We start from the raw sequence: 12241 nt of genomic DNA on the forward strand, positions 1-12241 counted from the left end.
GGATTCTGTGTCTCCCTCTCTCTGACCCTCCCCCATTCATGCTCTGTCTCTCTCTGTCTCAAAAATAAACGTTAAAAAAAAAATTAAAAAAAAAAAAAAACCTGCCATATTTTATTTCCTGGGCAAGACATCAAGTTTTTATAAAAAAAATAAATTAAAATGCTGAGTATGCATTCCAGCCATATGAGAACGTGCATTGTTATTTCATGCCTGTTACATAATATGAAATGTCTGAAAAATAAGAAAAATGGAGCTTACATATATTTCTTATGAATATTACCCTTATATTTAGCTCTTAACTAAACGAACTTATGATGCCAATTTAACTTATAAAGAAACCATTTTTAAAACTTATATTTTTCAATTAAAAAAACAGAATTACTCTGTAATTTGAGTTAAAGATTTTTCTTTTACCTCTATCTTCCCTTAAGTCTACGAATAGAGATCTTACACAGAAAGATGTCATGAATGTTTTCTATAGTTTTAAAAATAATTTCCCAAAGAGTTAGAAAGGATGTTTAAATTTTGGATAAATATGAAAAAAGCAGGACATAGTTCTGGACATAGTGATTTTTTTAAAGAACAATCAAAAACAATTCTTATAATTGACATCCTGCTACCTAGGAGGAATCAAAGATGAAATGTATAAAAAAGTGTGTATTTTGTGCTACTATTAATTCTATGACTTCAAAACATAATAATTATGTCCATTTTAGAGATATAGAACTCAGACCAAAAGATCACTGGGGCCTCTCTGTGGCTCAGTTGGTTAAGATCCGACTTCAGCTCAGGTCATGATTTCAGGTTCGTGAGTTTGAGCCCTGCATTAGGCTCCCTGCCGTTAGCACAGAGCCTTCTTGGCTTTCCCTTCTCTCTCTGCCCCTTCTCTGCCCCTGTGTGCTCTCTCTCTGTCTCAAAAATAATCTTAAGAAAGAAAAATCATCAACTTTACATTGAGTGCCTACCTCAAGTATAATTATAGAATTTAAATTTAAAAAGTTTTTGCTAAGGCTATTAAACAAAATCATGCAAAAAAGAAAATTTAGAACAGAATTCAACCTTCTAAAGATCCTGAGTTTTTTCCTTAATTTCTTTCCTCCACTTTTCCACCAACACAACTTTCTATTTTAATAACGGTCCATATGCTATTAGAGTGCTTAGGGACAAAATACACTGAAAGTGAAACTTTGAAAAATTTGAGTTTTACTGACCATGTGATTCTTTCAACTTACTCCTTCGTTGGGTTCTAGCATAAAGTACCACCTGCTGGACAACTTCCAGTTGCTCTTCGATCCGGGGAAAATGGAAGTCAGTACATTCTTGGCAAACTGTGGCAAAATCTATGGGACCCAAAACATTTACAAACTTTTAAAGGTGGGCTATCAAATATTTAGTATTTACTTAAGGATAATGAGAGCTAGCAGAAATAAAATACAAAATTCACAAGAATGATTTCTTATACTTTTCCTTTTAATAATTACGTCTTAAGTTAGGGTGTATCAATTTTGTTTGAATCAGAAACTTAATCTCTCTATCACTCAAAAGAGTAAATAATAAACACGGAAATTTTTATATAATTCCAAACCTGCTTTAAGTAATAGATACTTTAATCATAATCAAGTCCCAGAAAGTGTTAAAAAATACAAGAAAGTTCTCATATTTATGGTGGGAAATAAACTCTATTCAAGCTTCTTTAAAAAGTTACACAATTCAATATACTTTATATATTTAAAATTTTTTTAAAAATCATAAAAAGTGAGTTTTACAGAGGGAACATAGATTATTACCTAGCACATTTAAGAAGTAGGCTATCTAAAAAAAACAAGGAAGAAAGGACAAAAGGATGAGCTAAAATTCACTGAGCCAGGATCTGCTTCTGAACTGAATACATTTACATCTTGATTATTCTTTCTGTTATGCCTTGAAGCAAGAATCCTATAAGAGCACTACTTATGAGATAACACAATTTTAAGAAAAAGTAAATATCCTGAAGCACTTTACCCATGCTGAAGTATGACAGAAATCTAAAATAGCCAAGGCTGGGGATGTGTGTTGCTTGGCTACCAGAATACTAGGGTTAACTAAAATTTTTGTTTTTCTATAATCCCTTTCTTTGTAAGAATGGTATTCAAAGGAGAAATTTAACGGAATAAATATGCAATGTTAACTTACCTCTTTTAATACCACTATATGAATTGATTCGATTGTCTACAAGTAAAACCAGGCCACAGAGAGAGGTGGAATAAAGTGACAGTGCAGTCTGGAGTCGATGGAGTTTCACGCCACTTCGGTGATTTCTTTTGTGCTTACAGAAGTCCAGCATATCTGCTCTCAGCAATCTCAAATTATGCATGGTCTTCAACTGGGCTCCTAGGGGGTGGGCAACAGTCCCAGAAAGAAACTTAGACAGCTGCAAAAATCGAGTATAACAGGATGTAAATCTCTATGGCAGGAATTCAGATAAATCTGTGCTACAAATAATTAAAAATAGGTTTTGCAATTTCCCAACCTAATAACTGTTCAGATTTCACCTTTATTTTTTTAATTATTTTTTTCAAGTTTATTTATTTCGGGCAGGGAGGAGGAGTAGAGAGGGAGAGAGAGTCTAAGCAGGCTCTGTGCTGTCAGTGTGGAGCCTGACACGGAGCTCGATCTCACAAAGTGTGAGATCGTGACCTGAACCAAAATCAAGAGTCAGACACTTAACTGACTGAGCCACTCAGGCACCTCTCAGATTTCACTTTTCTATTTGTAAAAGATAATATATTAGCGAATACAGAAAGCATACAGCCAATAAACTTCAGGAGCAGGACATCGTTTGTAATTAAAAATAACATGGGTACAGTCTACTCATATGCTGGGGATTTTTCTCTTACAACATAAAAAAAAGCTTCAGAAGTTACAATAAATTACGCCTACAAAAAATGAGTCCACTTACCTAAGTGAATGGTAAAACTTTCTTCCAACTTTCTCTGCTCCTCATAAATCCTTCCATTTGCTTCTACGGATTCTCTGAACTGACTCGGTTGAACTTTAATTTCCTCACTGCAATTAATAAAATTATTCGTATGCTTTTTTGGTCTCTTTGTCAAGAACTTTTCTTGAAGGAAAGAAAGCTTTATAATGAAATGAGGCAAAGTGAAGTCTGTAAGTACCACTTAACCTATTCCTAAACTTATCCTTAATCTATGGTAACAAGTAAGAATCATATACACCAACAGGTTTTAAAATTCCTACTTGTTCTTTCATTTCCTCACAGCAACTAATGCATATTATTCTTTCCAGTCATTGCAATATCAGCTCATATATTACCATTTAGTATTTCTTAGTGGTCTAAGAAAATGATTAAATGAAGTGCTTAACTTACTACTTTAAAATGGCATATTGAAAAAATATATAATATATCCTGTATCAGGGTTGGCTCTAGGCAAAACTAAAAAAGGTGACGTGATAGAAATAAAAATTGAAAATTAAAAAGTCAAATAAAAGGAATAATAAAAAAAATAGAAAGTTCATTTTGATGTATTCATATCCTCTATTTTTTAAAACCATTTCCTGCTTTTTTTCCGTCAACAGCCTCCTCCCATTGAAAGACTTCTCTCTTTGCTCTACTCCATTCTTGTGTTTGCTGAAAAGGTTTCCATGGAGGCATTCAACAACTGTACAATTGTAAATTCAAATTTCATGGTATGTGGAAGATGATATAAGTCTATAATAGTCATTCTGGACTACATTTTCGGGGTTGTTCCAAACAGTCTCTTAGTCTCACTGATTGACTTCATTAGTATATACGGCAAATTTAAACCTAAAAAATTGATATTAACAAAACATCCTCACTTTAGGATGTGAAAAGCCACAAGAGACTGTTGCTCCCACTCTAACAACAAGAAAAAGCCGGATAATCTATAAAATCATAACTTTCCTGAAATTTGAGGTAACAAGGCAACCAATCAATTCTAAAGTGCAACACATCCCTCAAGGACAGACAGGAGACACAGTTTTCATCTTTGGCAGAGCATGGTGGAAATGAGTTGCTGCAATGTAAGGAGATAGGAAGAAATGGCTAAAAGTTTAACAATTCTTAAAGGACAAGTGTGGGTTAGCATGTAAATTTAGAATAGCTATGAACCTCAGGCACAAGGGAAATTTGCATGTACTTACAAAATCTATTTCATCAGCCTCCACCAGGTGTTTCCAAGAAAACACCGGAGGCTGTGCAGGAGACAAGAGAGCCTCCTTTGTGGCACAGGTAGAAATGCTGAGAATGCCCCAAACCCAAGCCCTAGATATATATGGCCTGCACACAACTGAAGCTGGACAAAGACAACAGAGACCTATTTCCCACCCCCAATATGACCCTAGCATCACATCACAAACAACAATGGTCTACTCCTGAGGGGTAGAGCAACAGCATAGAGACCTCATGCTTGGCACAGGACTGCAAACACTGAAAGCTGAGGATGGAGCAGAATGACAGGGAAAAACCCTCTAGAACCCAAAGCCCCACTCTAAATACAAAGTGGCAGCAGCTTACTATGGTAGAAAATGCAGCCTGTGGTATCATTGAAGGAAAAAACCAAACTCTGCTCAACTGCTGACTAGGTTGGCATGACATTCACAATAATGGCCTGTTCGTTTCTGGACATATTATCTACCTTAGTCTCTTCTTTACAAACACACACAATGCCCAGCATTTATTTTTTTAAAAAGAGAGAGAGAGACACAAAAAAAACAAGCAAAAGAAACAAATAACCCATTGTCAAGAGGTAAAGCAATCAACAAACACAGACTGAGAGATGACCCTGGTACTGGGCCTAAAAGAAAAAGACTTTCAGGGTACCTGGGCTCAGTTGGGTAAGCATCCTATTCTTGATTTCGGCTCAGGTCATGATCTCATGGTTTGTGAGATAAGCCCTGCACTGGACTCTGCACTGACAGCATGGAGCCTGCTTGGGACTCCTCTCTCTCTCTCTCTCTCTGCCCCTCCCCTGTGCTTGCTCATGTGTTCCTTGTCTCTCTCTCAAAATAAATTAATTTAAAAAAAAGACTTTCACATAACAATAACCAATATGACAGATCTACTGGAAAACAACACACAGGATGCACAAAGAATTTCAGCAAAGAGAGAAAAGAAATGAAAGTGCTAGAAATAAAAACATGATACAGATTGATGATCACAGATACCAATTCCTTTGACAGGCTCATAGGCAGACCACCAACTTATTTTATGCTGTCATTATCCAGATGCCAAAACCAAACGAATATATTATAACAAAACTATACACATATATATACACATATACATATACTTATTCATTATCTTATAGTAGACATATTCACTTATATTTTCATATATAATGTGTATGAAATAATACATTATGACTCATACATATACATTATAACTACAAAATTTCTAGAATACAACTGAGCAATAAAAAGAAAACTACTCACAAATGAAGCAACATGCATAAGTCACAAATGCATTGTAAGTAAAAGAAGCAAGACACCAAACTGCTACATAACAGTTTGATTTTATTGATAAGACATTCTGAAAAGAATAAAAACTGCAGGGACAGAAATCAGAGCAGGTTGACAGGAGAAGGGAAAGAGAAAGGAATGGGTTATAAAGGTATACAAGTGAAATGCTGTATCTTGGTTGCGGTGATAATTTCATGACCAGTTAAGTTTGTCAAAACTCATCAAAATGTAAATTTAAAAGACGTAAATTTTAATTTACATAATTTACCCTTCAACAGACTTTTTTTTTAAAGAGAGAGAGAGAAAGTGTGAGCAGGGGAGGGGCAGAGAGAGAGAGGGAGAGAGAATCTCAAGCAGGCTCCATGCCCAGTGTGGAGCCCAATGAGGGGCTTGATCTCACAACTGTGAGATCATGACCTAAGCCTAAATCAAGAGTCGGATGCTTAACTGACTGAGGCACCCCAAGAGAAATAACTTTTTTATTTATTAATTTTTTTTAATGTTTATTTATTTATTTATTTTGAGACAGAGAGAGACAAAGCATGAACGGGGGAGGGTCAGAGAGAAGGAGACACAGAATCCGAAACAGGGTCCAGGCTCTGAGCTGTCAGCACAGAGCCCAATGTGGGGCTCGAACCCATGGACCGCGAGATCATGACCTGAGCTGAAGTAGGCTGCTTAACCGACTGAGCCACCCAGGCACCCCGAGAAATAGCTTTTTTAAAAACACAAAAATAATGACTAAAAAAGATACCACTTTAATCAATTTCTTGTAGGAAATCTATAGGGAGTTGTGTTGAAAACAGGTTTCTGCTGCCCAAGGAAACCCCTACTGGCAAGAAAAGCAAACTAACAAAGTCACATTAAAAACATTTTTCCTAGGAATATTTAGTTTTTAAAAGCAGCACCAGCTAGAAGCCAACAGGTACACAATGGAACTGATTCTATAGATTGAAGTTCTGAAACTATAGCAGCAAAATGAGAGATAATGTTTATAATCAGGGGCTTTCTCAGCTTCCTGAAATCAGTGACTTTCCACATTTCTGACCACAACATACAGTATATACTTTACATTTTGGCTTAATACACACATTTATTTATAGGAAGCTTCATGCATGATGTGCTCTCATATTTTCCACCTATTCTACTCTACTCTCTTCCATTCCAGTTCATTCCATTACATTTTATTGTTATTTTTAAAAGTCTGAGTGGAAAGTAAAGAATCTAGAATGATCCTAACAGATTGAAACCAACAGTTTGAGAAACACCATTTACATTAAACAGATGTTCCCAACCCATCTTTCCACCCACCCCTCCCTTTGTATTGTGTTAATATTTTTATTTGAAATGAGGACTATAGTCAAATACGTAAAATATGTTAGTGCCAAGGATGCTATCCCATTTCTAATCATAAAAATTGTTTAAGTATTTCTAAGGTGTTGTCTTGGGGAAAATAAGGCAAATGAAATATTATGTATATGGATAAAAGGTGATACAGATATCAGGTTAAGAGTTTAATGACAATCCATCCACCTGACTATTTGTCCACCCATCCCATCAATATGTATTGAGTATGTTTTATGTGCCAGTGTTAAGAGCTAGACACTTGGCAACGATCAGGGTATACAACAATAGAAAAAACAAACATGGCTTTTGTCTTCAAAGTAAGAATAGTAGGGGAGACTGACATTATACAAATAAAATGCTATTTCTAACTGTTTATACCAAATAACAGGCAAAAGCTGAGAATAAGATTATTATACTGTACTAAGTACATTTCCAGTTGAATATACTTTAAGATTTGAAAGAAAGAAATTCTCAAACACACAAGTACACAGCCAGGAAATAACACAGGTACTGTCAAAACTCTAGGGCAGGGGCGCCTGGGTGGCGCAGTCGGTTAAGCGTCCGACTTCAGCCAGGTCACGATCTCACGGTCTGTGAGTTCGAGCCCCGCGTCAGGCTCTGGGCTGATGGCTCGGAGCCTGGAGCCTGTTTCCGATTCTGTGTCTCCCTCTCTCTGCCCCTCCCCCGTTCATGCTCTGTCTCTCTCTGTCCCAAAAATAAATAAAAAACGTTGAAAAAAAAAAAAAAAACTCTAGGGCAATATATGAAATACAGTGTACTTAGGCCATCAGGTACTGTACAACTTACAAACTGTAGACAAATTGTAGACAAATAGACAAAAGTACCTTGTACATGCTTATATTACTGCATGTATCATTCTATACAGTACTGTTTTATTTATAGGTCAGTCTCTCTAGAATATAAGCTCCACATGGGTAGGCATCTTCTTTGTTTTTCTGCTTAGAGAGTGCTTGGCATTTAAGATGCATTCAATCAATGCATATTGCACTGAACAGAAACCAATTTAAAAAAACAAGAGATACACAGTGCCTGGGTGGCTCAGTTAGTTAAGCATCTGACTCCTGATTCTGACTCAGGTCATGATCTCTGAGCTGACGGTGTAGAGCCTGCTTGGGATACTTTTTCTCTCCCTCTCTCTCTCTGTCCCTCCCCCACTCACATGTGCATGCATGTGCATGCTCTCACACTCAAGATAAATAAAAACCCCAAGAGGTAGTAGTTGGGGTATTCAGATATACACACCTAAGAGATTTATAGCTAAATTTTAGGGGGGGTAGGAATCACTATTTTAGGCCAACCAATTAACTAACCCCCCTCCCTAAATAATCTACATAAATCCAAATTACACCAAAGGTGTTAGAACCATAAAATTATCTTGAACTGTCATTGCTAACTTAAAAATATCTACAACTGAAGGGGGACCTGGGTGGTTAGGTCGGTTATACATCTGACTTTGGCTCAGGTCATGATCTCGCAGTTCATGGGTTTGAGCCCCAAGTCGGGCTCTGTGCTGACAGCTCAGAGCCTGGAGACTGCTTCAGATTCTGTGTATCCCTCTCTCTCTGCCCCTCCCCCACTCATGCTCTTTCTCTCTCTCTCTCAAAAATAATAAACAGTAAAAAAATTTTTTAAACATCTACAACTAAAAATGTTCAATTTTACAACAAATACAAACTCTTACCCACAACGAACTTTCATCTAATAAGAACCATACATGATTAATACCTGAGGGAGCTGTTGTTGGGGTTTTTTAGGTCTTGATGAAGTTTTATCACCCATTCCTGATATTCTTGTTTTTGGATGGCAGTTGATTGTTTTAATTCATTTGACCATTTATTTTCTAAGTCCTAAAAAGAGAGAGTACACCAAGTGGTTAATTTTTTTACAAAAATAAATAAGCAAAAGAAAACGCAACTGTGTATCTAAAAGTCATTCTACTTCACTTACTTGCTGGGATTCAAAATGCTGAGCAGCCAGTGAATTTACATCTTGATCTGTCAGTGATTTCCCCAATTCCTGCATCACTTTTTCCATTTCAATACCTTGTCTAAAACATAAATAAGAAGATAAAATATGGTCATAAAATCTTTAAGGTATATGGCCACTCCAGAATCACTGAACAATCTCTATGAAGCAAAAATAAAATTTTTATTTTGGGGCGCCTAGGTGGCTCAGTCAGTTAAGCGTCTGATTTCTGCTCACGTCATGATCTCGCAGTTTGTGAGTTCGAGCCCCGCCTCAGGCTCTGTGCTGACAGCTAGGAGCCTGGAGCCTGCTTCAGATTCTGTCTCCCTCTATATCTGTCCCTCCCTGACTCTTTCTCACACGCACTCTTTCTCTCTCTCAAAAATAAATACACATTAAATTTTTTTTAAATAATAAAAAAAAAAGAAAAGAAGAAATTTAATTTAAAGGAGTATGTCCAGGAATGGCAACTATAATACCAGGAAAGCACTTTGAAGCCTTGGAAATGCAGATGTGGAAATAATGATAATGTCATATAATACCAACGTCATTTGTACAGCTAAATTTTAATCTAAATTTAACCCATAAGTGAATGTGGTCAAAATCTAGGTAATCTTTCAATTTCTATGGCTAATGTTTAAAGTCAAGACTCCTTTCCATTTGCAGATTTCCTCAAGGATGATACTCTGCAACTCCAGCTTTAACATATTTTCTACTTCTATTTACATGAGTTAAAGTGACTTCAAGGTTTGGAAGTCAGCTTATACAGTATTGCCCAAAGCTACCAATTAGGTTCTAAGAATAAAACCGGTATTAAGTCATAAAGCTCTCATTACATAGGAATATAAGATACATTCTAAAGATATGTTTTAGTTATACCTTCTTCATTTACCTAAATAAACAATATGCATAAATTAAACATGGTTTTCCCACAGGAAAAACTAATCAATGCTGTTAGAAGTTCAGATAACTGAAGTTCCTTATGGGAGAGATGGGTTGTGACCAGCTGCGCCCGAGGGAGCCTTCTGCAGTGCTGGAAATATTCCATTTCTTGATCTGAGTGATGATTATATGGTGTGCGTACTTTAACTGTACACCTACAGTTTGTTGTCTTTTATGTGTGTATATTTTAATAAATAAGTTCATTGAACATTTTCGAATCTAAAAATTATTTTCTAATACAAACATATTTTAAAAGTTTGCTCTAAAATATATTGCAAACACAAGTGGAAAGAATAAAGATGTGAACCAAAAGGATTTTACTATCATTCTCATTAATTTAATTGCTCTTAAAAGAGAATTTATACTTACTTATAACAACTGATTAAGACACTTACATGTATATGGTAAATAAAACTCACATATATATTATACATTTATACATTTCTATATATACTTTCTAGTATTAAATATGCAATATCATTTAGTCTCCCCCTAATTCTAATGCAGGTGACCCCAGTAACTTTTTGTAACTACTGGGGGCCATGTGCTTGCAAGTAAGATTTTATTTAAAACATAAATAATTGTAAACATTTATAAATATAAAGTTCGATATAAATAGATTAATATTTTACATTACACATGTTCCCTCTAGTGGATAAAAAGTATCATTGCCATTTTTAAGTTTTAGGGATTCAGTATCTTTAAATATCAATATATGAATATTTTTAAATATTTATATTTTATATCTGGTTTGCTAACAACAGCAAATTAACAGTGAGAAAAAAAAGACTAATAAATAATTCAACAAATGAAATTTCATGAACATTTATTTCATTCATGAACATTATTGCATTCATTCAGAAATGCAAGTAGCTAATGATACAGTTAATGATACAATATACATTTTCTATGATTAAGATAAAAGGAAATTTCATTATATTTCTAGCTATACCTAACTAGATATTGGCTTAGTATGTCAGGTGCGACAATTCTAACAATGTGAACATTATCTTGAAGACATTTAGAAATAAAGGATTATAACAGTCTTGATGCTGTGGTGAGAAATTGTCTTTTTAAGATGTAAAGTGGAATTAAAATGAAGACAAATAAGAAAATGTGTCACTTCTGCTCATGAATTGGGTAAGTGAATTGGGTGAACTTCCAGATACCAGTGAATTCCAACTTGCCTTAAGTTACACTGTTCACCTTTACACTATTTACCTACCTCAGGAGGAACACAGCTTGTTTTTCCTTTCCAGCTAACAGTTTGGATATGTGGAGAATAAATTGCAAAGCTGTTGTCAAAATAAATGTATTCCAATATTGTTTATGTTTAGAAAGAAAAAAAGAAAGCAAAACTCTATCAAGAAATTTGTCCAAAGGACATTTCAAAAAATAACATTAACCCAAACAAACTCCTACTAAAAAAACTATTACACAAAAGAAAAAAAAGTATGAAGTATCAGTAAATGCAGATAATTAGTAAGTTAATTCAGCTTCCCAAAAGGTGAAGAATCATGTGGAATAGGAATCTTCTTCTGACTTAGAAAAAAAAAAAAAATACGGAATGCTGGTGGCCAGATATGGGATTTTCTGTGAGGTGTAGTGAGCAGATAGCAAAGTCACAATTCAGAGTAGCTTACCAGCTGAATGAAAGTCCTAGTCATAGCTACTGATATGGACTATAGAATACATTGATATTGACTATAGCCAAGCTGGGATTTTTTTTTTAATATACCTAAATAGGAGAATGAGGATAGTCCCAGAAAACCTGAGAACCAAGAGCAGATTCAGAGTGAGCTGAAGGTTATATTATTTGAAGCCTTGGTAGGAAAAAAATCAAATAAATGAAGTTCAACAGAAGGTAATCAATTAGTATTAGGTAATTATACTTTCATATATTTATATAAATTGAATCTATATTTCATTCTTAATTCTAAAAATATATTCACAGTTTTACTGGCTACATCATAAAAGACTGGGGAAAAAAAACCATCAAATTTTCATCTCCTTTGGGAGACAGCTTCAACTATCTACCTGATGGCAACTACCTATACTGCAGGTATCCTGTCTATAAAGGAATAAACGGCCTCAAAACAGCTAATTACATACAGAGTAACAAATGTCAAGACATCAAGTTCTTTTCAACAGGGACAGTTCTAATATTTTATTAGATAGGGGAAAAAAAGGCTGAGTGGTGTAGAATTGTTACAAAAATGTACAAATCTATGCAATACAGTAAAAATGATCTGGTACACAGAAGAGTATTTCTCAGGAAGAATTATTAAATTCAGTTGCTTATGATTTTTGTGGTTTACATATTCTTAACTATGACAATCATCAAAATAACAGTTTATTCTCATCTTGCTAGTCCCAACATTTTCTAATACAAAGCAAATGTGAGCCAGGAGCAAACCAGTATACGTTATTTTAAATTTACTACTTTGGGACAGATTATGAAATTAGTCATACAAAATACATGTGATTT

At 35.0% G+C, this 12241-nt stretch overlaps 1 protein-coding gene across 3 annotated transcripts in view; it reads right to left on the minus strand.

The window, feature by feature from the left end:
• The window catches only part of CUNH12orf4 (chromosome unknown C12orf4 homolog), a 47118-nt gene that overhangs the window by 16868 nt on the left and 18009 nt on the right, over window positions 1-12241 (minus strand). For all 3 annotated transcript variants that reach the window (XM_047066552.1, XM_047066553.1, XM_047066551.1), the window contains 5 exons: window positions 8794-8893; window positions 8572-8693; window positions 2939-3045; window positions 2173-2370; window positions 1212-1340 (listed from right to left, as the gene is read on the minus strand). In XM_047066552.1, the coding sequence (XP_046922508.1) occupies window positions 1212-1340; window positions 2173-2370; window positions 2939-3045; window positions 8572-8693; window positions 8794-8893 (656 nt within the window). The remainder of the gene's footprint in view (window positions 1-1211; window positions 1341-2172; window positions 2371-2938; window positions 3046-8571; window positions 8694-8793; window positions 8894-12241) is intronic.

The sequence above is a fragment of the Lynx rufus genome, unplaced genomic scaffold (assembly GCF_022079265.1).
Source record: "Lynx rufus isolate CCGP_SWC_20201006 ecotype Redwood Valley unplaced genomic scaffold, mLynRuf1.p SCAF_7, whole genome shotgun sequence".
In the NCBI taxonomy this organism is placed as follows: Eukaryota; Metazoa; Chordata; class Mammalia; order Carnivora; family Felidae; genus Lynx; species Lynx rufus.